The 27,311-nt window shown below is 36.1% G+C and overlaps 3 protein-coding genes across 8 annotated transcripts in view; 1 reads left to right on the forward strand and 2 right to left on the reverse strand.

The window, feature by feature from the left end:
- Window positions 1-1,161: 1,161 nt before the first annotated feature.
- On the reverse strand, window positions 1,162-15,653 carry LOC127978288 (TBC1 domain family member 30). 4 transcript variants are annotated; one of them, XM_052583189.1, is made up of 14 exons: window positions 14,967-15,653; window positions 13,951-14,115; window positions 10,288-10,349; window positions 10,112-10,177; window positions 9,896-10,021; window positions 8,889-9,074; window positions 7,969-8,137; window positions 7,720-7,888; window positions 7,440-7,545; window positions 7,174-7,280; window positions 5,607-5,746; window positions 4,940-5,146; window positions 4,768-4,833; window positions 1,162-2,864 (listed from the first exon to the last, which is right to left on the reverse strand). In XM_052583189.1, exons 1-14 carry the CDS (start codon window positions 15,490-15,492, stop codon window positions 1,897-1,899), a joined length of 3,063 nt encoding a protein of 1,020 aa, XP_052439149.1. In that variant the 5' UTR covers window positions 15,493-15,653; the 3' UTR covers window positions 1,162-1,896. The 4 variants fall into 4 exon arrangements, with proteins under 4 accessions (XP_052439149.1, XP_052439150.1, XP_052439151.1 ...); XM_052583190.1 differs by lacking the exon at window positions 4,768-4,833; XM_052583191.1 differs by lacking the exons at window positions 13,951-14,115; window positions 14,967-15,653 and adding an exon at window positions 11,551-11,976.
- An 812-nt stretch (window positions 15,654-16,465) lies between these two features.
- On the forward strand, window positions 16,466-22,466 carry LOC127978334 (N-acetylglucosamine-6-sulfatase-like). Of its 2 annotated transcripts, none has more exons than XM_052583194.1 (14): window positions 16,466-16,883; window positions 17,028-17,087; window positions 17,301-17,507; window positions 17,644-17,709; window positions 19,017-19,115; window positions 19,198-19,365; window positions 19,444-19,526; window positions 19,599-19,717; window positions 19,816-19,919; window positions 20,127-20,228; window positions 20,418-20,528; window positions 20,613-20,723; window positions 21,594-21,754; window positions 21,910-22,466. In XM_052583194.1, the coding sequence occupies exons 1-14, from the start codon at window positions 16,713-16,715 to the stop codon at window positions 21,935-21,937; spliced, it is 1,590 nt and encodes a 529-aa protein (XP_052439154.1). In that variant the 5' UTR covers window positions 16,466-16,712; the 3' UTR covers window positions 21,938-22,466. The 2 variants fall into 2 exon arrangements, with proteins under 2 accessions (XP_052439154.1, XP_052439153.1); XM_052583193.1 differs by having other exon boundaries at window positions 16,470-16,883; window positions 21,862-22,466.
- Window positions 22,467-23,816: 1,350 nt separating this feature from the next.
- LOC127978361 (ras association domain-containing protein 3) overlaps window positions 23,817-27,311 on the reverse strand; it is a 37,569-nt gene continuing 34,074 nt past the window's right edge. For both annotated transcript variants that reach the window (XM_052583195.1, XM_052583196.1), the window contains 2 exons: window positions 26,362-26,477; window positions 23,817-26,276 (listed from right to left, as the gene is read on the reverse strand). In XM_052583195.1, the coding sequence (XP_052439155.1) occupies window positions 26,127-26,276; window positions 26,362-26,477 (266 nt within the window). In that variant the 3' untranslated portion in view covers window positions 23,817-26,126. The remainder of the gene's footprint in view (window positions 26,277-26,361; window positions 26,478-27,311) is intronic.

Consider the following 27,311-nt stretch of genomic DNA (forward strand, 5'->3'; position numbering starts at 1 on the left):
GCGACATCTAGTGTTTATTCCTAAAGAATAAGGAATTTCCCGCCATTTTCGTCGGTTCATAAAATTAATCACAAATCATTTAAATCCCCAACTCCAAATTGTTTTAAATATGTTTCTTCTCGTCTGAGGCATCTCATGAATAGCCAACTATTAGCTAGTCAGAAATGTTTGGCATGCTAACACATGGCGATGCTACTAAATAAAGTATATGACTGTAGTTTTCTGAAGGAAACAAGCAAATACAATGAAACCATATTGAAACCCATAAGATGAAGAAACACTGGCCGTCTGAGCTCTGATATAAACAAGTGAGTGGTTACTCACCAAATTTATCCAACTTTCACAACAGAGGTGCAGTTTTACTTCAGTTCGGCCTTCTTTTAATGTGTTCATGACTTTAGACAGAAGCCACTGAAAGCTTTTGGGCCTTAACCACACAAAAACATGTGAATCTTGTTGTAAACAGTCCATAAATTATTAAAACCTTATCAAACCAGGGCGGTTTATTTAACAAAAAACATGATAAAATATTCTAAAGAACTGTTTAACATTCTGATAACGCTTGTGGTGGTGTAATGTTTGCAAAACGTGTTCCTAATCAACTTATTCTACACCTGTGAACTTGTGGTGAACTGACTGATTTAAAGACATCAGACAAAAATATTCAAGAAATACAAAGCTAGGTACCTCATTGGCAAGATTAATTTGTTACATGCTTTTAGACTTTTTAGAAATTCCCTTACAAGAATGTGGTTGCTTCAGCTAATGAGCATCAAAACCCCTGAAGTACTAAAGTGAACATTTATGAACAAAGTGCCCTTTTGCAATTTCATGCCACGATACACTAAAGTCTCACAACATACTAAACACACACTTAAAGAGCTCAATATGAAACCTCTTCAGGCTGAATGCATTTTACATATCAATTATTCATGAGGCACTTGTAAAGATGGTAGATTAAATGACTGGTGAGTGTTGATATTACATTATAATTTAACCGGAGCACAAATTAGACTCTGAAGACACCCACATAATAACATGCATACATTTCTATTCAGTTCATCTATGTAGTTTGACTAGGTGTCATCGAAGTTATACTGTGGTTGCAAACACAAATGACTTTTGGAGTGGTAACAGCTGAAATAAGTAGAAACATAAAAGTTATTTTCCATACTTGCACGTCTTTTATTTTCTGTGGGGCATTTGTGATCCTCCACTGCTCATAAGCACCGAAGATTAATAGAGAGAAGAGAAACATTCAAAGGGGCGTTCAATAACAGGAGTGTTCAGAATAAAAGCATCCAAAAAGAGAAGAACTCAATGACACCTTCTGTCATTCAGATGGCAAATTAATAATTTACGAAGGAAATATCAAGAGAAAAATGGCATAACATAACGGAAAAATGAACAGCAATGTTGTCATAAACAACAGAAACGAGCAAACAGAGACAAATTTGTTGATTTATAGGATTAAATAGTGTATCTGGGTGCTAAAAAAAATCATTTTGGACTGTGTGATGCAGTACTGCAGCATTTCTCAGTCATTTAGCATCAGCATTTTACATATATGTGATTGTGATTTTCCTAGCTTTGACGCATGTAAGTAAACATGCACAGTGCATCGTAGCAAATACTGCTGATCTGAACATGCAAAAAGAGACACGAAAGCTTCAACCGAACGTGTCAGATGTTTAGGTAAGGTTTCATCAAAAAAAGTAAACAGCCTTCATAAATTCATATTTTAAACTTCATGGAAGCATTACATTATCCAATATGGTTCCTAAATGTAGATGTTTTGGAGTATCTGGAAGCAAACTAGAGATGTGCTTTCGTGGTTGGAGATGTGAACCCACATATGAAGAATCAAATAAGTGCTTGTGTGTATTCGACAATTCATCATCGGCGCTTTGTGGTGCTTCCAGCACAGTTCATGCCTCTGCTCATCTGGGGGAAATGCACACTGGGAGTCCTGGCGTTTGGACCGTAGAGGCCCAAGTTTCTCGCAGTGATGGACTTGCGAGGGGTTTTGATGCAAGGGAACGGGGAGAAGATCTGCTGTGGTTTTGGAGGTTCTCCTGCCAACGTTGAAGGGTTTCTTTGGAGGGAGCCTCCACTTTCTGAGCTGGAGGAGTCTGAACCTGGTCGCTGGGAGAATGGAAATGAAGCAGAGGCCGTGGGTTTGGACTCGGGCTGCGGTTCTGGTGGTGGAGTCGGTGTATTCGGATTCGAATCTGATTCTGGTGGAGTTGGTGGAAGTGGATCAGAAGGTGTTTCTGGGTGAGGAGTTGGATCAGAAGGTGTTTCTGGTTGAGGAGTTGGATCAGAAGCTGTTTCTGGTTGAGGAGTTGGATCAGAAGGTGCTTCTGGTTGAGGAGTTGGATCAGAAGCTGTTTCTGGTGAAAGTTCTGGTTCCAGTTGCAGAGAAGACAACTGGTTGTCGATCTCTTTGAGATCATCTGCTTCTCTGGAGATGTGGTCTTGCTGAGAGACATCTGAGCTTATGGTCTCCACCTTCTCTTGCTCTTCATCCTCACATCTTCCCTCTTCAGATGCTTCTTCTGTTTTGCTCACATCAGTAAGTCCGTCTTCTATCTCTAAAGAATCTTCAAATCCGAGTTGCGCTCGCGCCCTGGCGATGTTCCTTCGGTGCGCACGCACATGTGTACGCCAGGGTGAATGATGTCTGGTCCGATTCATCTGATTCTGGCTGGGTGTGGAGTGGGCTTGAGGACTTCCATCATTATGAATGATACCATTCTGTGAGGATCGCTGACCGGGTCTGGACCTCCTGCCCAGAAGAAGATGGTTGACCACAGGGGACGGACCGATTTGGGAGGGAAGGATACTGGTGGCTGGACACTTATCTGTGAAGAATCAATATCAACGGTTAAGATAATGCTAGCATTTGTAAACAGACTAAGTCAACATGAAACCGTTTGCAACCGATGTTACATCCATAATATCTCAAACAGAATATTCAAGGTTAAAAATGTAGGACAGGGCTTTGTGATGTCAGTCAAAGGCAAAAATATTTATTACAGTTTGTTAAAAGACAAAAATTAAATCATATAAATAATATTATTGTTATATAGAGAAATTATACTATAAATTATAAATACTACTGTTTAAAGGGTTTGGGGTTAGTAATTTTTACATTTTTTATTTGGAAAGCAATTAATGATTTAAGCAAGGATTAGTTAAATTAATCAAAAGTGATAGTAAAGACATTTATCATGATAAATATCCATTTCAAATATTAAAACAATTATATTATGATAAATAAGATATAAATAATAATAAAATATATACATATACACTTATAGAGAGAGAGTGAGATGGGAAACTCTGGACTATGGTTTAAATAAATTCAACAGTTTCACTGCAATTCATGTAAATATGATAGAATTAGTAAACAATAAAAATAATACATATGCACTTATCTGTACATAGTAAATGCATTTTTAAGCGGTCGTTGACATCCTATCTAAAAGGTGATTTAGCAAAAAAAAAAAAAAAAAAAAATAGTACACCAACAGTAACATTACCACTGTAATATGTCTTGCAATAACTGTATCGTGCAAAGGTTCTGCGCAAGCCTCTTGTTCAATATTCTTTGAGTCTTAATCAGGCTCAAACTAATGTGTCATATTAACGCCACTGTTTTTCCATATTTCACTATATTCTTCCCTCAATTCAGACGAGTTGACATGTACCTCTCCGAACTCAGTGCGTTCATTTACTCAGTGTAGTTTGTAGCACCACTATGTTAGCATTCAGCTTACTACCATTCATTCCTTAAGATCCAAAGAAGCTACCAAACACGTCAATGTTTTCCCTATTTAAAGACGGTTACATGAGTAAGTATGGCGGCATAAAATAAAACATGGCGATTTTCTAAGCAGATAAAAAAATAAAAAAAAGATAACTAATGTATGGCGGAAGAGCACTTCGCAGCACTTTGACCTTGGCGCAGTAATATCATCACTCCTGAGAAATTACCACGTTATATTTTATGCTGCAATACTTACTGTACACGTGTAACTATAACCATCTTTAAAGAGGGAAAACATGGAAGTGTTTGGTGCCTTCTAAATTCAACCATTTGGATCCTAAGGAGTGAACGCTAGCTTAGTGGCGCCACGTGCTACAGTGATTAGGTGCACGCACTGAGATGGGAGAGGTATGTATCAACTCATCTAAGTTGAAGGAAGAAACATAGTGAAATATGGAAAAACAAGTGGCGTTTTCCTTTAACTAAACCGGAGCAGACAGAGGAACGTGCTGCTTTGGCAAAGGATGGGATAGTACCGAAACACTGTCTAAACTGTTCACCAATCACAACGCACTGGGACAGCAACCAATCACATCACATTTCTTCTTTCGGAAGGCGGGCCTTCATCAACCCAGAACCAATCGAGCCCATTTTGCCAGGATGTGGAGAAAGGTATTGTAATAATGTAAATAATGTAAAAAATTACGCGTTTTTCGAAGCACCAAGCATGCGAGCATGTTCTAGTACACCCCCAGAACAAATCCAAGACATTGTAAAAGAGCACAATAGGACCCCTTTAAGAAATTAAAGAATAATTTAAATAGCATGTACTGCAAAGCAAAAATCTTGATTTGAAAAACCTTCATTAATCATTTCAACCGTCACCAAAATGCCAAATGATTGTGATTCATTTTATTATACAACAATAGACCCGACACCAACGGCTCTCCAACACTTATCTATAATAAAACCAGTTGACCCATAAAAACCAGTACCGGTGTAGCGCTTCTGCTGTTTACTGGCTTGATGTTGTTCAATGGTTTCAGCTTCCACTCGAGGTCCTGGGAACAATGTCAAAACACACTGACCAACACTACATGGTTTCCCTTCCGTCACCTCCTGAACTCATCTACTGCTGTAAAAGGCTCAAAATGAAGATCCTGCTACCTGTGTGGATGTAAAGTAGTCCGGTCTGCTGCTGTTGCTTCTGTTTGATGCGTGAGTACTGTTTCTTCAGCGCGCTGATGTCAGTGCTCATGCGCTCCAGCATCATGCTGTTGATGGCCGCCTGGTGCTCGGCTCGCCCCGCGCCCACCGCCCCGGGACTCAGCTCGGCCATGTTACTGCCGTGAGAGCTCTGCTCCGCTCTCTGATCTGTAGAACAGATGAGAACACAAAGATAACTTGCAAAATAAAAATGCAAGAATATTTGTGACAGAGCTGCGCTGGCTCTTTTATAAAACTTTCATTTGTTCAGTTGCACTGGAACAACTCGACACACCTCAGATATAACAAGAGCTGACAAATCCTCAGAGGAAATTAAAACCATTTGAGACAGGATTGGGAAGGATTTGCCAGGGTTGGCTTGGCAGAGTGAGTTACGCTGATCTCTTTTTGCATTGCATTGTGAGGTATCCCTTACTCTGACGATGCCAATACAGCTTCAGTGACTCATAAAATGCTAATCATTAAATGAAACATCTTGTGCATTTGATAAATACCTGTGTTCAGCAATACATAAATCATGGCGCAAAAGGGACATTTGTAACCTCATAGACTACACTATTAAATCCAAAGTAGATTTTTGGCTTATGAAAGGTAACTAGACACAGACCTTTAAGGTGCTTTTGGTATCTTTGGATCTCAGGAGCCAGAAGTCCTCCAAGAGGCCCCAGGCAACCCAGAGCAGTGACAATAGAGTCTTCATCATCCACGTCAGCATCATCATCACTCTCCCATCCATGGAGGGCCAGACTAGACATGGGAAATACAACATCACATATGATATGACGTATCATACATTATAATATAAAAAGTAATATACATTTTTAAATAAATAAAAAAAACAAGTTAATTGAATTGAACTGAATTATACAAAATACTAAATTATGTAAAATTGTACATAAAATAATACATAATTAAGTGAATTCATTCAATTGGAAGATAATATATTTTTTTTAATGTTGGTAAATATTTTAAAATAAAGATGCATGAATAAAAGATAATATAAAACCATGCATGAAATAAAATATAAAAATTATATAGCACAAATTATATACATTTCATTGCAATAAAATTAATTACACTAAAATTATACTAAAAAGTAATAAACTTTTTTTTTTTTTTTTAGTAAAACAGAAAAAATAATAAAAATTAAAAACAAAAATAAAACAAATACAACTGTTTGAAATATTAAAATTGTAAAACAATAAATAAATGTACAATTATTTTTAAATTATTGCACAAAAATAAAATTTCTAAAGAATAATAATATAAAATTAAATCAACAATTTAAGAAAAAATATCCAAAACAGTGTAATTAAATAATATGCAAATAAATATTTTAACAGAGAAAAATTTAATATAATGTTATTGTTTTACCTTTTGCCAACATCACTTCTATAAAAATATAAAATAAAGTCAGGTATAAAGCATAAAACTTAAAGTAATAAAACTTGAAGTAAAATTTAATATAAAATAATAAAAAATTAAGTGAATTAATTCAATTGGAAAATAATATTTTTTTAAATGTTAGTAAATATTTTTAAATAAAGATGCATGAATAAAAGATCAAATAAAACCATGCATGAAATTAAATATAAAAATTATATATAGCACAAAAATAATTAAAGAACATAATCATATACATTTCATTGCAATAAAATTAATTACACAAAAATAATACTAAAAAGTAATAAACTTTTCTTTTTTAAGTCAAATAGAAAAAAAATACAACAGTTTGAAATATTACAACTGAAAAACAAGAAATACATTTTAAATTATTGTTAAATTATTGCACAAACATAAAATATCTAAAGAATAATAATATAAAATTAAATCAACAATTTAAGGAAAAAAAAATATCCAAAACAATGTAATTAAATAATATGCAAATAAATATTTTAACAGAGAAAAGTTTAATAAAAATGTTATTGTTTTATCATTGCATTGCCTTTTGCCAACATCACTTCTATAAAAAAATTAAAAATAAAGTCAAGTATAAAGCATAACACTTAAAGTTTGTGAAGATAAGAAAGAACATTTGCATTTGATATTTGCATGCCAGAATACACAAATGTGCCATAAAACAGCACCCTGCCGTGATGTTCACGTGTTATGACTACTAAACTCTCACGGATGCCATCTGTGCTGTGAGTGTTGAGTGTCTTCAGCTCTCATACCTGCTGTTCGCTCTGACAGGGGTCGGGAACGGGGTGATGTTGTAGGTGTATTTCTCCCGGAGCTCAGCCAGCTGGGGGAACGGGAACGGGGCCATGGAGTAGACCGTCTGTCGGGACCAAAACACACTTTCAGCCCCAAAAGCAAACTTCCAGCATTTTCAAACACTATTTTGTAAGATATTACAGTTTTTTTTTATCTAAATTATACATTTTATATATATTTAAGGATATGAATTATTCATGCTCTTTTATATGCTCCGTCCTACCTGCATGAGTTCATTGGAGTCGATAAGGTTGTGCTCCAGCATTTCCTGTGTTAAGCAGCCCATAGTACTATAAAACTCATCAGCAGTCTGGCACTCCTCAATTCGCCTGAGAGAGAGAGAGAGAGAGAGAGAGAGAGAGAGAGAGAGAGAGAGAGAGAGAGAGATGCAGAACGCTTGAAACAAGCTGAAAATTATCTCATTTAATTTATGATCACATTTTTCTTTGGAATCGGTCCAATCCTGCAACTCTCTGTCATGGACAGATGATTGATGAACATACTTTCCGAGTTTGGCCCAGATGGCGAGAGCTACACGCAGCAGCATTTCAGAGCCCTCAAAGAAGACGGAGTCCCAAATCTTCAGAACGGTGTGATGGGGCAAACATGTGGCAAACATGGTCAGAAACCACTGCATGGTGAAGACGTTGGTGAGCGGAGGCTCATAGCTGCCTGCATGAAACACAATGCAGTTAATCGGGAATAGACATTGTTCTTTTGCATCCATATATTAACACAGGGCTGCTACACACCTCCTCCTTCCCGATTGGCTACTTTCTGGAGATGGTGGAGATGCTGAGAAAGTTCTGGAAGCTTGAGTCGTAGCAGATCTCTGAACACAGCCATGTCCACTGAGAGGGCACGCAGGTTATTGGCAAAGTAACTATCGGGAAGCACTTTATCGATCAAATAGATCATCACCTTTCAAAACACAATAATAAAAGACAGTAAATTTTAGCAGATTTTCTTGCTTATATAATATCTTGGAATAATATGAATGCATTTAATAATTATTAAATATACATACAAATAAAAAACAAATGAATTGTAATTATTTAAATATTTTACAATGAATTTAAAAAAGTTAAAATATACAACAAAATATAATGCATGCAATAAAATACTAAATGCAAATAAAAAATTAAAATTTTTTTTAATAATAAATAGAAAAATATAATTGTAAAACAAATAAAATTGTGCAAAATTAAATCTATATACAAACTAAATTAAAATTAGGGTCTGTCTCTTGTGCCTCATCAAAAAACAGGAAAAAATAAATACATAAAAAATATAATAAATAAATTCAGAGGGATTATAGGTATCTAGTGGCGCTTTCCGCTCGTTATATTTGACCGTTCTAGATGCTCCAACACATCGTCCACTGACCAAGATATAGCCATTTCTCTAAGTTGTGTGCAGTGGTCGTTTAAAGCAAGTCGTTTAAAAAAAGTTGTGCAAACAAATTATACTTCGGAGGCTGTTGCTGACTATTTAGATCTAGCGGGTTCAGTGTCTCGTGTTGCAAATCCAGCGACGCAGGTAGTGACGATTCTCTCTGACCAATAATTGATCTGCAGTGTTCACACGTCACATTTTCACACTCGCTTGGAACCTTAACCGAGGTGGTACTAAAAAAGCCAGGCCAACCAGTGGAAAAGCATCTTAGGCAAACCTTCAACGCATCTCCTTCATTTCCCTCTGTGACCTCCAGGATGAGGGCAGCCAGAACATTGAAGCCCTGACAGTATCCGACAGTCTTGTTCCAGCGGGCGTATGCCAGCAGCACCCGCTTCAGCACCACGCGGTCCTGCTCCGCCTCCTGGCCACAGTATGAACTGCAGCCCGTCCTGTGCAGGTCCTGAATGAGGCGGGAAAACAAAATGTGACCATCTTATGTAAATAAGCACACTGAACTTTGCTCACTTGTGCACACCTGCCTGACTGATCACTGTTCTCTTATCCAGAGCTACACACACACAAACACAAACACACATCCTGTTATATTTTACACTTACTGACGCACTACAATGAGCAAATATCCTGCTCCACCATGGAACCTTTTATCAGACTCAATCCCATTAAATATCTCTGACAATAAATTGCTACTCTAAAGCCATGATTTATTTGCATGCATTATAATTATTATACAGCTTTTATTGCATATTTAGTCATTATGACATAACAAAAAAAAGGCAGTATCTGTATTTAAATATTTAAAAAATAATAATATTTTCACTTAAAAATTTTAAATAACAATGGAAGCCCATTTCCAACACAAAAATAAATAAAATAAATAAATAATATATATATATATATATATATATATATATATATAATAAAGGTAATTTGCGAAAGGTATTTTTTATATCTATCATTTCTGAATTTTTGAGAATTTTTCTCACAATTTGGACTTATTTTTTACTCAAAATTATTCTCTTGCAAAATTCAGTTTTTTCTGGCATTAAATAAAAAAAGAAAGAAAGAAAGAAGGGAATTGTGACTTAACAATTTTGTTTTACAAAACAAAAAGCAGTTGTGAGTTCAGTGAGTATATCATACATACATATATAATACAAAAAAGTCACTATTACCTATTTAATGACTTTGTCCAGTGGCATAAACACACTTCCATAAAAAAACTGCTTATACACACACATATATACATAAATACATATATACCTTTACAATTTGGATTCCCAAAGTGTCATCATCTGGATTGCTGCGATCATTGAAGGCGAATCTCATGGTTTTCTCCCAGTCTATGGAGATGCTGTGGAGGTACTGGTCAGCCAGGGTCAACCAGACCTATACCAAAAAAAATAAAAAAATAAATAAAAAGTCACAGATATGAAAACACTGCAAGTTCCTGAAAAGAGACATTTCCAGCACACTTACCCTCTTCCTCCACTCTTTGGGAATCCCTACTGGGAGTCTGGCCACTGCTTTCAGTGCGTCGTACCACTGCAGAGCAAAACAGACACAAACAATAAAACATGCACAAACAGTGTTAATTTATTCCTATTTAGGGGAGGTCGGACACACATCTTCTACAATGGGCATCTAATACATACTTGCTGAAAGCCGTTCTTGCCTAAAGAAGGTTCGATAGTGAACTTCAACCTGGTGTCCACCCCTGAAACAAGACGAAACAGTGGACGTCAGTGAGTGGATGATGACCTTATCAAAACGTCTCCTCTGGAGCTGCAGGCGTCTCATTAACAAATGAATGAAGGGATGTTGTGTAATCACCACTCATTAAAAAACATGTCAAACTAAAATGCAAAGACCCTGATGTGTGTGTGTCTGTGGAAAATTCAAATTTACTACATCCCCTTCCTTTGTCACTTGCTAATAATAGATAAGGGTTTATTTTTCTTTCATTCAATGGCTCATTATTTATGACAGGCAGGTTAGCTACCTAACTTACCAGGCAGGTTACCCTTTCCCTAATAGGAATACATTCCAAAAACATAAATTACTGGAAATGACAAGTGTATCATCGACAACGAGAAAGCAAACGCGGGATATCGAACAGTTGATTAATGTCGCTGTCCATTGCAGTGCGGTGCTGAATCTCACTTCCGCCTGCAGTTTCTTCCGGATACACGACACCATCCTGCATCAAGACGAAATAAACGCTGTTTTCTTTCACTGCTAAAGCGTCATATCGAGCGATAAAGTGCCATAACAACACGATGACTTCTTGGCAATGCTGTAACTTTCACAGTAGCCATTGCTAAATTCTGAAACGTGCATGTAAACAACTCAACCTCGCAAACACGGTGTAGAAAAAAAAGCGAGTTTTTTTTTTTGTATGCATAAGAATAAGACCAACCTGAGTCCATCTCAGTCAGTTTCATGCTCTAAATAACAAAAAGGAGTAGAATAGCACCATTTCAGCCTTTCACTCGTCAGCCGGGACTGTTCCGGATTAACCTAACGTTACATGATTACAATCATCTCTCCAGCCCTCCTCCTGTGGGCATGTGCAATGTAATGCATTTTTTATATTAAAAAATGACATTTTGAGTGTAATGATCAACTAGCTTATAAATAAATATTTAAAAGGGAAAAAATATATATATATATTTCAATGTAAAAAATTATATTAACATCTACACCACTTATCCTGTTTACTTATATATATATATATATATATCACACGACATAAAATGGGAAGGCCCTTTAGGTCACCTAGGGTAATTATCACAAAAACACCATTCTACATTCAACCCCAGTACAAATAAATGTGCGGAAGAAGATCCTAGGAACAGTTTTAGAAATACAAGAAATACTGAATAAAATGCATACATTTTAAAGCATGCTGTATTCACCTGGCTCTAGTGTGCACAGCAGGCGCGGCGCTCTTCTAGAAATGCCGTTGCGTTTCTTCAGCACATTACTGATAATATTACCGACTCCTCCAGCTGCATTCTGTCGTTTCACACAAACCCTCGACCTCTTAGAGGAAACAAACCTTTCCTGCTTCATCTGGAGAAAAACCTGAGAGGTCCGTCGGACTGCGCATTTACATCGATCTCATCGCGAGAATCATCTCATCTTATAAAATATCCTCCTACTCGTTATAGTCGACCTGGTCAATCCATCAGAGGAAAACAACTAATTTGAGCATCCCTTATCTTCATAAGTTAAGAGGCATATCTGTACCTGAAGCATATGAATTATAAATTGAATAAAAGCATCAAAAGAGATCGAAAAGAAGGCGGAGGACGGCGGAATATCGCCGTAATGCGCGTGTCTACACCCACATATGAGCGTCACATTCGGGGTTGAGAGGGAGGAGTGTCCGCTGGAGCTCTGGAGGATGGGCTAGAGACCAGAAACAATGGCCTGTACATGAATGACTAGTGCCATGCTTCCAACTTTAACAGCAAGGAATAAGGAAATAAAATACGGTGTAGGCTACTATCAAAGGTTTCATGTTTTGTTTCAGTTCTTAATTTTTTTTTTCTTACTGTTAAGAACATTTAAAATAAAAACCTAGAGAACCTTTTTCCACTCTGTAGAACCTTTTGTGGAATGGAAAGATTCTATGAATGTCAAACGTTCTTCATGGAGCCATAGATTCCAATAAAGATACAGTATTTCAAGAATGTAGATCCAATATTACAAGAAAATCTAGGAGTAAACAGATGAGTCTTGATTGAGGACCCAACAAGGGTAAAATCCTGAGATAAGAATAAGGATAAAATAGTCACATTTCCAGAAATTCAGTCTTACAAGCGATCAGAATGATTTACAAAGGAAATGTTGTACTTTAAGGAACACGGAGAAAGGAGTTTTTATTTTAGTGATTAATTATTAGTGAAAGAGATAAGTTAAAATCATTAACATTATATGATTGTCTAAAAGTATCCAACTGTACCTGCCCTATGAAGAGGAACACCCATAATGTGACTTACATGAGACACAAAACAGTTTTTTTTACAAATTTCAGACAAAAATAAATAAATAAAAAATCCCATTGAATGATAAGCCTTCTAGAATATTTTCTGACATGCATTTTAGTGAGAAAACAACAGTGACAAACCGTGCTACTCATGTTTACAAAAATAAACATGTCAACACATAAAAAACTGAACCTTAACCATTGACAACTACAAAGTGTCTCTGTTAGACATTGACTGCTGACCAGCAAAAATGGTTTTGATGTGATTCAATACTTTACCTGTTTGACAGTGCTTGTCATGCTGCATGTAGATAAAATGAAGGAATAAGACATTAAAAGATAAAAGACCACTATATCTGTTGGACATACACGTGCCAAATATAAGAACAAAAGCACCCACGGTGTAAGTGAACTACTGCTGGACAATGACTAATTTGCGAAGAAAATCCAAATCCAAATTTGAGTTCAGTAGCTCATCAACATTAGAGTGCTAATTTACATGTCACTGTCATAAACTCACTACATGAATGTGTCTGCTCTGAAACCCAATGGATTGCATTTCAGTGATATTGAGTCTGTGTTTTGAATCTAATGCAAATAATTCAGTTGTAAAGGTGAGGAGTCGTCAATCCTGTTATAGCTGGGAGATATTTGAGAACACGATCTCCTAAAATATTAACAGAGAACTAGAGTAGCAAAAGAAGCAAAATTGCATTTCATATGTGACGTGAGCGTACGTTTTTCAGCAATTGCATCCAAAATGTAGATGACTTCATCATAACAGATTTGAAGAAATTTAGCCTATTTCTCTCCTGATTCAGACGAGACAACTTCAGAAATATCATGGAAAGAGAACTCATATTTTATTTGAAAGGAACAGATTGAAGTTAAAACATCTTGATGCATTTGCTCCTTGCAAACACGCAGCGTATCACTTTACGAGACATTAATTTGGTGGACTGGAGTGGTGTGAATTACTTGTGGATTACTGCGAAGTTTTTGTCAGCTGTTTGGACTCTCATTCTGACGGCACCCATTCACTGCAAAGGATTCATTGGAGAGACAGTGATGCTAAAATTCTACATATCGGTTCCCACAAAGTAACAAACTCATCTACATCTTGGATGGCGAGTACATTTTCTGCAAATTAATTTTTTTAGGTGAACTATTCCTTTAAAGCAGCTGAAGGATAACAGACATCAACATGCTTTCGATCTGGAATACATTAGTCTCCAAATAGCAAAGAAGCCCTTGGGTAATTTAACATTGCTCAAAGAAATAATGACCACAAGAGGAGTGAAATGAGAGAACGATTTGTAATTACGTCTTTTCTGGGAGACGGCTTGCAGGCAGGCGGTGACTATATCACAATTCTTCTGAAACTTCTGCCGAAGTCTGTCCTTCCTCTTGACCTGACGCACCAGTTTGGCCGACTGCACACCAATACGATACTTCACTTCCTGAATGATCCACTTCAGCTCCTCTGGACCTGAGCACAAAATAAAGACTGCTAAACGATATCCATTACTTTAATAGGAAATAAAAAAGCATGAAAAAATCTAATTCATGCATGCAAACCATGGAAATTGTTGTTTTAATTGTGTAGATAGATTTAGATTGTTATGACTGACTTAACCCTGTGTAAACATATGTACAAAAGACCTCTGTATGTAAATTGTCATGATGGCCTACAAAGAACCTGAGCACTTGAGACAACAATTAAATTACTTCAGCAAACAAAGGGTTAAGATTCAACTGTTTTTCAGAGTGGCGTTATAACTGGGTCAGTTCTCAAGCAGCATCTGGGCAACATTTACAGTGTGGCACACTATACTTCATCTAAAAACATTTCAAATGACCTAATCATATTGAAAGAAAATTACTTTTAATTTTACTTAAGAGTAATGTCACTCCAAATGCACAGCAAAAATTAAATACAATTAAGTTAAAAAAAAAAGACTAAATATTATAATATTTTTAAATGGTTAAAAGCTTTTTTTTGTTGTTGTTGCATAATTCGAAATATAAATAAATATGCGTTCTAAAAAAGAAAAAAGGAAAAATTCTGTAAATTCTAAAAATACTTATAAGGCACATTCACTACCAATCAAAAGTTTGGAAGCGTTAAAATCAATTAAATATTACAACGTTTTAAATATAAAATAGTTATCTTAAACTATTATCATATTTCACAATGTAACAGATTTTAGTTTATTTTTAATCAAATCTTAATTATTCCAAACTCTGGACAAGGTAGTGTATGGATACCATAAACAAGAATAAAATAACAGTCTGCATCGAATGTAATTGGCTTCGTTTGAAAAAGAAAGTGGTGCTCACCTTTTTGAGCCAGGTATTTCATCTGATGGCGTCTCGTGTGCTTCTCCTGAAGTTCTTGGAGGAAGTTGGAGCCAGTGTTACTTCTTCCCAGGAAGGCTTCTGAGCTGGAGGCTTCGGTCGAGCTGTCCACCCCTCTGACATTATTACTGTACGTGTCATAGAGCTCCACTAACAGACAGTCCACTATAGATGATGCTCGGGACACTCTCAGATCCTCTTCATCCGAATACACACCTGCTTCATGGATCACCTCTCCACCTCCTCCTGCTCTCTCCATACGGGTCTCTCCAGCTGGTGCTCCATGAGGCACATTTGCGCACTTGGATAGTGAGCCTGAAGCTGTTTTGGCGCACTCACGGTATCCATCCGATGCTGAATGTCCAGTTGAAACCCATTTGTGAAACGCTGAGAAGCCATCAAGGTACGACGCACCTGAGTTGAGGAAAACTCCGCTCTCCTCATCGGAGCAGATGTCACATATGTCTATCTCCTTGAGTTCCTCTTTTGCCACTTCCACTGCAGACATGTTTTAGCCTTCTTTAAAGTTTAACATTACACAGTTCGTGCACACATGCTGCGCATAAGTAGCCTACAAACCAAAGAGTTACAGATGAATCAATAAGGAACTCGAGTTCCGGGTGTGTTCCATTCCTTGAGCGGGGTTGCCTGCGCCTTTCCCAAGCTCCAGTTTCCTTCCTGAATGCTCTAAATCCTGATTGCACGCCCCTGCAGCGGCAATAGTTCAACCCACCTGCGAAACTTTTTAAACAAAGTTTGTAAGCAACTGTGAATGAGAAATATACAGCATTTGCTTATTTCACAACAATAACATTAAAAAAAAATGTTTGTGAAATGAAGGTTTCCAAATAAGTAACGTAACATAAGTTAAGTATCTGGCAAAAATATATATGTATAATATCATGTTTTTGACAAATAAGCATATATCCTAGACGAAAAAATTATACGTAAAATGTAACGTAAATAAAAATGTAATTACACGTCAATATGTTTTCTCAAACATTATTTGTCAAGGGAAAAAAAATAAGTTACCAGTTTGATTAGAGTATAAAAATATAATTTATTCATCGTAAATTTTGATATTAAAAAATAATAGATTTTAAGGGGGTCTAAGTCGCTCCTCTCTCTCCAAATTAAAGCGAAAAACGGCATTATTTTTGTACCGTATAATATTAAAATATACAACTTTTGTAAAGTAGTGAATGTTTAAATAGTACAGGTAATAAAAAGAGATCACGTAAACCATAAAACATGAATTTTATGAATAATATCATCATGCCTTTGAGCATAAACATCATCTGACAGAGGTCTCTCCACATGTCTGAATCCACACATGAAAGTTTTATTTATCCTACTATGGCCACAGGTACGAGCATGAATATTAATGACGCTTGGGGATTTGCTGGAATCTGATTGGCTGTGCTGCAGACGTTGGTAGGCGGGCTCAGAGCGGTTGAGAAACAAGAAGTTGAGTTTTGTTCTCAACGGCTCTGGTTGGGCGTTAGTCTTCAGGCGAATTAGCGAATCCTACTATGTTGTAAGCTTGGCTTATTAATATAAATTAGGCTACGTGACTAGACGCCACAAGAGGTAATCAACCAACGTCAGAATGTGTAATTAATATTCATGAGGCAAAAACGTCGCCATAGTATGACTCGTAATTTGGAAGGCAAGCTAACTGCTTCATATTTCATTCTTTTATCGCAAGAAAAGGTTCTCATTTAGGCCATGGCTTTATTTGATTTTAATTCGGCGTCAAAGATGGGTTCGTCTCCGTTAGTAATATTACGTTTTATTCTCATCTGCGTCACTTTGCATTGTAACAATGCTAGAATGAATCCCAGACCGAATATAGTTTTAATCCTGACTGATGATCTAGATGTCTCTATTGGCGGAATGGTGAGTATATTTTCTAAAAAAGTGAGTTTTTTGTTGTTGTTGTCATTCTCTGTGGTCGTGATTTCCTCCATGCATTTCACTTTATGTGTCGTTGCTAACTAAACGAGCTGCATAATCAGCATCTTGCCATCTTTCATTGAACAGATGCCTTTAGTGAAGACTAAAAAGCTGATAGGTGATGCTGGGATAACCTTTACAAACACGGTAAGAAGAAACTGTACTGTATACAAGTGCTAATTTGCATGACATGCAAGCTTAAAAAGCCCTCATGTTGTTCTAAATAAGAATATTTTTAGATTTGTTAGGTATATCAAGTGAAATGTGCTTTGAGGATCAACCCGCATGCATGTTTGCCATTGCATCTTTCATTTTGCACAGCATCTCCCAACTCTTCTTGTCATTTCTTCTCTCATGCAGTTTGTCGCCAGTCCCCTTTGCTGTCCCAGCCGGGCGAGCATCCTGACGGGCAAATATCCTCACAACCATCATGTGGTCAACAACACACTGGAGGGCAATTGCAGCAGCACTGCATGGCAGAAGACCCAAGAGCCGGAAACTTTCCCTGCTTTCCTTCAGAAACACGGCACATATCAGACTTTCTTTGCTGGGAAGTATCTTAATGAGGTAAATACACACTGGAAGCTTATGCAATGGTGAAATCCTATATATATATATATATATATATATATATATATATATATATATATATATATATATATATATATATATATATACATACCTGTTTGTTTCTCTGCTTCAGTACGGCAGTAAAAAAGCAGGAGGTGTGGAGCATGTTCCTCTGGGATGGGATCACTGGTTCGCCTTGGTAAGAACAATTCAGAAGATCGTGCTTTTTTTTTCAGAGCTTTATGGTTTTCATGTACACTGGATGCTCTAGTGCAGATAACTTGTCATTTTTATTAAAAAAGCAAATGAACTACAATATTAAAATATAAAACAAAAATGAAAGCTAATTCAAAATAATAATGAAACCTATAATGGTGTATAATTAAAGCATAAAGAAGAGGCCTGGTGGCTTAACTTAGAGAATCACGAGTAGAAGACGACATAGTTAAGCTGAAGAGAATTAAAAAAGAAATCAAATAAAGAGATTCAGAAATTAAAAAAGGGCTCGACGGTGTGTTCCAGCTTCTTCTTAATCATAGTAGAGAACACGTTGACAAGCCCTTTGACCTTTCCCAGCAGTGCTGCAAACGTCTCATTTCAGCTGGAAGGTTAGAAAATCACTCTGTAGCCAAAAATATAGCATATTTGTTTAGTTGGTATGAGAACTGAAGCAAGAAATGAATCCAGAAGAGAAAGAGTATGATTTCTGTAGCCTTATTCTCTTATTAGTTCTCCCATGATTCATAACTCGTTGAGAGCAGATTGTAGGTTTTTGTGAGAAACATTATGGATCACGCAAACCAAAGATATAAAATCTTTTTTTTTTTTTTTTTTTTAAAGACCAGTAAAATGGGGATATTCTAAAACGCTTAACGTGATTTTTGCATTCAGTTAATGTGGTATTAAACAAGTTGCATTCATATTCAGGGCTCATCTGATTTTTTTTTGTACAAAGTATACTTTATTAGTATAATGTTTAGTGAGTTAGATTTTTTTTTTTTTTAAATCATTGTCTTAGTACATTAAGCCACGTTAAGTGTTTTCTTATAACGGTTTTCTATGGGAAAAGGCTTAACATGCTTTGCATACATATTCATATCTGATTTATTGTGGATTGTATAATTTATTAATATGATGTTTAGTGATTTTGGTCTGTTAATATCACTTTCTTAGTACATTAAGCCACGTAAAGGGTTTTTCACATTAAGCGTTTTAGAATGTCCAGTAAAATGTACATTTTTGTTTATTTATATATTTAAAATTCCATTCATTTTAATATTTTTTATTTACTTTTTAATGTTTTACATGTATTAGCTTTTATTTGAAGCATAAAAAAAGTTTAATTATTTTATTCCTTTTTATATAGTTTTTTTTTTTATTTCTTTGATGTAATTTTAGATTTTTTTTTTTTAAGGTTTGAAACTCTTTTTTTTTTTTTAAACAAGTTTCTGAAATCGGATTTGTTTCGAGTGTAGTCTCCTCAATGGTTTGAACATATTCCTACAGGAGAGAAACTCCAAATACTACAACTACACACTGTCAGTGAACGGCAGGGCGCAGCGGCACGGACAGATCTACAGCGAGGATTACCTTACAGATGTTCTGGTACGAGCAGATCTCACCTGTGTACACCAGACTCCATCAGACCTCATGTAACTGACCTTGAGTGGCTTCTGATTCCATCCAGGCCAATATTTCCATTGACTTCCTGGAAAGCAAATCTAACCGCAGGCCTTTCTTCATGATGGTGTCCACACCGGCCCCGCACTCGCCCTGGACGGCCGCTCCTCAGTACGACAGCAGTTTCCCCAACGTTAAGGCACCAAGAGACCCTAACTTTAACATACACGGGAAGGTACAGGCCTGATGTGTTGTAGATGTTCTGAATAGATGCTTTTTTGAGTATCTGACAGCATCTCAACCTGCATTTCAGGACAAGCACTGGCTCATCAGACAAGCAAAAACACCCATGACAAACTCCTCAGTGGAGTTCTTGGATGACGCTTATAGAAAACGGTATTCATGTGCTTTTAAATCCCTCACTTGATAAATTAATTCTGCATATGATGTAATGATCTGTTCTAATAGGTGGCGCACTTTATTATCAGTAGATGACCTGGTGGAGAAGGTGGTGGGAAAGTTGGACGTCAGTGGAGAGCTTAGCGACACCTTCATTATTTTTACCTCCGACAATGGGTACCACACAGGTACACGAGGAGTTACATCATTTTTAAACCTTGAGAAACGGTTTTTCTCTAACTGTACCCAGCTTTGATTTTGTCATGTGCCTGTTTCTTCCTCTCAGGCCAGTTTTCTCTTCCGATGGACAAGAGGCAACTCTATGAATTTGATATCAGAGTTCCTCTTCTGGTGCGAGGGCCTAATATCAAACCCAACCAGACAAGCCCGGTAATAAAAATAAGATTTGTAAAAAAAAAAATTCTCATTTATTTTAATTTAATAGATTTTTTTTAAATCTATCTTTCCAAAACAAGACTTAATTCTAAATCAGATTTTAGAGTGTGTGTGTGTGTGTGTGTGTGTAATATATATATATATATATATATATATATATATATATATAAAATGTGTCATTAATAATTTATGTTTTAACAGTTTCTTATAGCAAATGTGGATTTGGGTCCAACAATTCTGGACATCGCAGGATATAACGTCAATGAAACTCAGATGGACGGGATGTCATTTCTTCATATCATGGTAAAATCTGTTTAACTTATTAACTTTGCAATTAATAAATAAAAAATGCATTTAAGTATTGGCATTCCTGGTGATTTTGGGCATAATGCACATTTTTTAAAAGTGTTTCTTGCTACACATTCTTGCTTAATTACCTTGAGGTATATAAATAAAGGGTTGCATGCGTCTTGAGCTGTGTTTGTGTCTCAGGCTGGGAAAGGAAACCGCAGCACGTGGAGATCTGATGTACTGGTGGAATATGAGGGAGAGGGAAGCAACATCTCAGACCCAGCCTGCCCTCTGCTGGGCCCCGGGGTCTCGGCGAGGGTCTGCGGTGTTAAAATAAATACACATTAAAGTAATCACATAAAAATGAGTGCTGTAACACAGCTGTTGTCTCTGCAGGAGTGCTTTCCTGACTGTGTGTGTGAAGACTCGTACAATAACACGTACGCCTGTGTTCGTACAGTGTCACAGGCCGCCAACTTACAGTACTGTGAATTCGACGATAACCAGGTACAAATACAATCTAGTGGTTCCAACAGCTAACTGATGATAATAATAATGCAAAGTATAATAAATAAATAACTCCAATAAAAACTAATGATTAAAAAATGTAAAATATAGTTTATTTAATATATTTATTGTTTATATATAATATAAAAAAAGATTTATAAATGTGACCCTGGACCACAAAAGTCTTAAGTGTGTCAATTTTTCTAATCTGGAAATACTGAGAAAATCGCCTTTTAAAGTTGTTCAAATGAATTCTTAACAATGCATATTACTGATCAAAAATTATGTTTTGATATATTTGCAGTAGAAAATTTACCAAATATTTTAATGGAACATGATCTTTATATAAAAGAAAAATCGATAAATTTGACCCATACAATGTTTTTTTACGCTTTGGCTATGAATATACCCCAGAGACTTAAGATAATAGACATATAAATATTATATATAAAATAAGTGTTTATTTAATATTTTAAATGTAATTCATGGTAAATATATATATATAATCAAGTATTTGATATTTATACTTCATTTATATGTTAATATATTTTTTATTTATTCATGTATGTGTGTGTGTGTGTGTGTATATATATATATATATATATATAATATAATTTTTTTTTTTTTTATGTGTGTGTGTGTGTTATGTATGTGTTTTATATATAGAAATATTTTATTAAATATATTTTTAATTATATGAATATTATTTATTTATAATATTGTATGTACTGTTATAATTGTGTGTGTGTGTTTATATATAATTGATATAATATGTTATGTTTCAGTATATGTTTTTTATTAAATACTTAATATTGAATGAAAGCTAAAAATATACATAGGATAATAATAGCTCACTGTCTGTGCTTGCAGGTGTTTGTGGAGGTCTATAACCTGACAGCAGACCCGTTTCAGCTGAGTAACATCGCCAGGAGCATCGATCAGGAAGTCCTGGAGAAGATGAACCACCGTCTCATGATGCTGCAGTCGTGCTCGGGACAGTCCTGCAGAACGCCAGGCGTCTACGACTCCCAGTCAGTGCTTCCTTAACACTTCAACACTCAGCATTCACTCACAACAGCTGAACTAATTATTATTTAACTTTTTCAAACTTCCATCTCACTTGTCACTGTTTCACCAGGTTTAGGTTTGATCCTCAGTTAATGTTCAGCAGCCTTGTGCCACACAGAAACAAGCGACGACAGACGCTGACGTAGACGTGGAGAGATTGACAGGAAGAAGACTAATGGAGGGAAAGAATAAAGGACACTGAAAAACAAGCCCTGTTGTTGCCTTTATATCCTGACGTTACCCCAAAGACGCCCAGTCCCTCCTCCTCTGATGAGGTCATCAGGGTGCGCCCGGGGTACCAGACACACCACAGACGGGGCGACCTTCATCCCCTCCAGCTCTCATTCTCATCGGATCCTCACAAACTGCCAGCTGACACACATCATGATCTGTTTGCTGCTTTAACAATAACACAAATAATTGTGTTTCTTTTAATTTGATTCATTTTGAAGATTTCCTTTTACTTTTTCTTTAAGCACATACACCATTTTGAACTTTAAGCTCGAATTTTGTAATGCACTTAAATTGCCAGATGTGTCTGAAACATTGCTCTCCACATATCTGGTTATAAAAATATTTACAACTGCACTAAGCCTGCCTTTTATGATATACATCTATATCGGAAGCTTGTTTTTGGATACGGGTTAAATAATAAAAAAGGTAATTGCAACTTTCTATCACACAATTTGGACTTCTTTTACTTTTTTCTTCCGAATTGCAAAATATAAAAACATTCTGAAACAAAATTGCTAGATGTAAAGACTCAGAATTCTGTTTATTTATATATATATATATATATATATATATATATATATATATATATATATATATATATATATATATATATATATATATAATTTTTTTTGTTTGTTTTTTTTTTTATGTTTTTTGCTATCACAGAATAAAAATAAAAGTAACCGGTAATTCCATTTTTTTATCTAATTTTTTTTTTTTTTTTTTTTTATGATTCTGAATTCTTTTTTCTAATTCTGGATAAAAAAAAAAAAAATTCAGACTTCAGAGAATTGCAACTTTAATAAAAGCAATGCTTTCTTTTTTCTTAGAATTGTGAGTTTATATCTTGCAATTATAATTTTCGAAATTCTGTCCAAATTTTGAGATTAAAATTTGCAATAACCATTTTTGTTCTTTTATCCCGTAGCAGAAATGTGCTTGCATACGATTGTGAACTACAATATTTTTAATGCACAAAATACCTTATTGTATAAAAATATTCTCTCACTTTTTCGGTTCCTGTCACATCCATACAGTGGCACGATCCGTGTTTAAACAGACATTTCACTTTGAGTTATACCACAACTAATTGATTCACTAAGTGCAAATATTGTATTTAGCATTTTATTGTCTTTTAAATGTTTTTTGTTTAACGGAGGTCAGTTGTGAATGAGCCAGAGGTGTCATTGATGAACCTGTGTGTTCCATTAGAACCTATTTTTGGTTCTATGAGGGAAATCGAGGCATTAAGCAACTGTTTTATTGTGACTACTACCTAACCTTCATCAACTTTCTGCCAATATCTCAATTCACCCAAAATGATGTGAGAGGTGGCAGACAGGCATAAGAAGATCTTTCTCACAACTCTTCAATATATCTGTTCAGTGAAGCACTTTCCAGTCTGTGAGCAACATGTTTAATGACGTTTTGCACATAATTCTTTAATCATATTTGTTAGTAGCATTGCAGTGGTCAGTGTGGACTTGGTTTTTGTGTTTGACTGATAAAAGCATTCTGAATGTTGTTTCTTTGTTTTGCATCATACTGACTAATTCTGGCAAGTTGATGATGACACAAAATGTTTTTGTGTCAACTCTGAGGTTTACAGACCCTGTGCTGGAATGTAGCAATGTCTTCTCTCCAGTTCAAGGGTCGACCCTCATAAGAGTCGGCAAACGACCATGTCAAAAGTCAGATCTAGTTTTCTTGAGTGGATTTTTACAGCATGATCCAAGCGGACAGTGAGCAAGTTTCTCTTCACACACAAGATGACAAATGCAGTGAATTGGCTAACTTTTCCTGAAACTTTTATTTAGAGAAACCAGGTCTTTAACAAGAAAGGCCACAATCGGTGACAATACAAACCCTCAAAAATAAAAAAAAAGCATGACAACTGGGATTCATTTGGATTCTAAAAATAGATATTTAGTCTAAACCTTTCAAAAACAGTGTTCAATGTATGAAACTTATATCATAAACTTCCACAAAATATGCATGTAACTTAAAACTGTGGAACAAAATGAGAAGTTTTGGCAAATGCGGAGTGTTTTTTGTGAGCAAACTCTAACTATGCTGTTAAACAGACAGATCAACAGCTCTGGCCTGTGATTTCCTAAAACAGCCATTAAATATGCATGAATTAATATAACACATGCTCAGAATTACTCAAGCAGTTTACTCACATCCACACTCCTTTACTACACGAATACAGTTTAACATTCATTCACAGTCTTACTCTACAAACAAAAGCTTGTTTATGAAAAAAAATCAAGTACTGAAACAGCTATAATAAAAAAAAAAAAAAAAAAAACACTTCAATAAAACATAACTGAGCTTCCACTAGATGCAATACCGTTTTAAAACCGTGGAAGACAATAAGGCATCTGATGAAGACAAAAATAAAACAAAAATAAAAATAATTCCCTGAATTAAAACAAAGTGCCCAAAAATCATTATCCTCTTCAATTGCATATATTGAGACGGTCATGATGCTATATTCACACGACACTTACACTAAATTACTCCAATTTATATTCACCCCAGTGTTTAGAATTAAAGTTGCCCTGGTAAAACCATCAGACAAGACAGATACTGTAATTTAACCTCAGTTTATTGAGGTGTAGAACTGATTGCACCAGGCAATTTACATCAAACTTAAATTAAACTATGCATTTTATCTAGATCTTTGGTTAAAGGTTACAAAACGGATAATAAAGAAATAAATCTTTTTTAAAAAAAGCACACAATCTTTGTCTAAAATAATCGAATGAACTGGCACAGGTGAGAATAAGACTGCAGAGATGTAGTTACATCAGTTGACCACAAGGTGCCGCTACCTCGCTATGCATGTATCACGATAGACAACAATGTTGCAGTACCAATCAGAAAACCGTCATGCAGCACTAGCATATAGAAATATAAATGTGTATAAATATTAAATCACCTCCTGATACACAAGTATCATTTCAAACCCCGTCATCAATGTCGACCTTCTGTGCTGTGACAAAGAAGCACTGTCTGCATTTATTTTACTGTACCTCACAACAGTAACAGTTTCAGCTACATCTTCATGCTATGCAGAAATGCACGTGAAATTAACGTTTGGTACAGTAAATCAGATCAGTGTGATTATACATTATATTCACACAAAAAAAAAAGAAAGAAAAAAATAGCTTAAATCTATTTCCAGGCCGTAGCTTCAAAACAATCTTCATTACTTGTATAGTCATTTCTTTATTCTTTAAAACATTCTCCAGGGCTGATGACAAAAGGTGAACAGCAAATGCCCTGGTCACTAAACTTGAGGCCATCACGACCTATAATTCACTGAATAAGACCATCTGACCTTGACCGACATCAGTCAGATCTGCTGCATGACACTTTCTAAAATCCTCTAATGCTCCTTCGCCAACTTCCTCAATCTTCCGATTCCAGCACATCACCTAAGAATGCTTGCTTTTTCTCTGATTTAAAAAGGTTTTTATTTGCATTTAAGCCATCCGATTAGCAGCGACCGATGATTATGACATTGCTTTAGTCCTCATTTCCTGTCCCTACATCCCCACATTCAATCTTCACGTCCACAAACATGCGCTTCCTGTCCGTTGGGTCTCGTGTGGCCAGCAGGTTATCATCATTTTGTCAACAGCACATCAACACTCTCTTTGGTAGGGCACGTTATGAGTCATTTTGTATTTAATCTAAAATATAACATCATAAATGACCAATCCCACCAGTTTCTCAGTTTCTGGACACTTAGTATATTTAAAAAACAAATAAGACTCTTAGTAAAATAAAAAATAAAAATCGCCCACATAAATTAAAACAAACAGAAATATGTACAAACCACAGCATTCAACAATTAAATTAAAAAAACTAATCTGATTTTCACGTTTGCATCTTTCACAAGAGGTAAAAGAACAGAGAACATGAGAAACAACTGAAAGTGTGAAAGAGGGTGGATGGGTAAATATGGCACCTGAGGTGCATTCTGGGAGCTCAGTGCTGTCCTCTGAGTTTCTGAGACTGGGTGTGTGTTCATTACACACAGTGAGCACTAGAGGCAGCAGTGCTACAGTTCCTTCTCATAACATGCTGGTTTTATCCAGGGCCGCCCGTCGCTCTCATGGCCTCCTCCAGTTTCTCTCTGTAGGCATTGTAGCGTCTGGTTATCGAGCACATCTGGTCCTGTTCCTCTTTATCCAAAATACGAAGGAAGTTCTGCAGCTCGGGGATGGAAAAGGCGTCCCACTGGTGAACGAGAGGAAGATGCGTGTCATGATTGCTTGTTTTAATTAATGTAAGATTCAGATAGGAACCAAAATCAAATGCTCACCAGGACTTCACCGGTCTGCTGCTCCTTCAGGACGAAGCTGAGTGTGTCTGTGCTGGGTCCCGCCACCAGACGCAGGAAGAGAGGGTGCTCGTCCTCCGAGAGCTTACAGGTGTACACTGCACACACACACACACACACACACACACACACACACACAACACACACTATTGTTATCACACACATAGCAAAAATCAATACTATCAGGCAAGAATAAAAGCACACCAAAGACGATAATTCATAAATTAAATCTATGAAGTTTTGATAACTGAGTCCACATTCAAATGATATTGTTCTTGCAATTGTACTAACTTTTTCTAGCTGATGAATGATAAAAACACAGGCAATCCACTCCACTTTAACGAGCTTGAGGATTTAAAGCAGCAGACGACAAAAACGCAGTGTGCGCTCATAATAAACAATATTATCATGCATTGATGTTCTCACTGTTCTTGGTGTCAGTGTGTCTTTAGGAATGCATCGTGAATATCACATTTGGAAATGTGTTGAGACTTTTTAGGAGCTATAACCGTTTGAAGAGGATGACTTTAGAAATAAAACTTCTCTTAGGGTTTCATCATGATAACAGTAATAACGGAGACCCTCTCTGAAAAGTTGAAAAGGACATTCATGTCAATTACAGCTGCTCGACTTTAAATGTAGCCCTGAATCAGGTACTCTTTAATAAAGTCCTGACACACCACAAAGAGGAAGACACACCAAACAACATCACCACTGAAATTCACTGCAAAAACAAACTTTAAGCATGAAAAAGGAAGCACACAACCTCATATCAGGAACAAAAGGTAATTTTCTGAAACTACAGAGTTTACTCAAGCATTAAGGGAGATTTTCCTCCACCTAGTGTGCGCTAAAGTCCGCAGACCTGTATTTCTTCATTCTTGAGGAATCTCTCATCTCACTTCCTGTTTAATGGGGTTTCCTTCTGCCTC

Source organism: Carassius gibelio, chromosome A4, assembly GCF_023724105.1.
Source record: "Carassius gibelio isolate Cgi1373 ecotype wild population from Czech Republic chromosome A4, carGib1.2-hapl.c, whole genome shotgun sequence".
In the NCBI taxonomy this organism is placed as follows: Eukaryota; Metazoa; Chordata; class Actinopteri; order Cypriniformes; family Cyprinidae; genus Carassius; species Carassius gibelio.

Bases quoted from the DNA above. Each gene is read 5' to 3' on its own strand.
- LOC127978288 (XM_052583189.1), bottom strand. From the start codon at position 15,492: ATGTCTGCAGTGGAAGTGGCAAAAGAGGAACTCAAGGAGATAGACATA. The intron at 14,116-14,966 runs GTGAGCACCACT...TTTTGTGCTCAG, and splicing joins GAAATACCTGGCTCAAAAAG to GTCCAGAGGAGCTGAAGTGG. The intron at 10,350-13,950 runs GTAATTACAAAT...GTCTTGTTTCAG, and splicing joins AGCCGTCTCCCAGAAAAGAC to GGGTGGACACCAGGTTGAAG.
- LOC127978334 (XM_052583193.1), top strand. From the start codon at position 16,713: ATGGCTTTATTTGATTTTAATTCGGCGTCAAAGATGGGTTCGTCTCCG. The intron at 20,724-21,593 runs GTACAAATACAA...CTGTGCTTGCAG, and splicing joins GTGAATTCGACGATAACCAG to GTGTTTGTGGAGGTCTATAA. The intron at 21,755-21,861 runs GTCAGTGCTTCC...CTGTTTCACCAG, and splicing joins CCAGGCGTCTACGACTCCCA to GTTTAGGTTTGATCCTCAGT.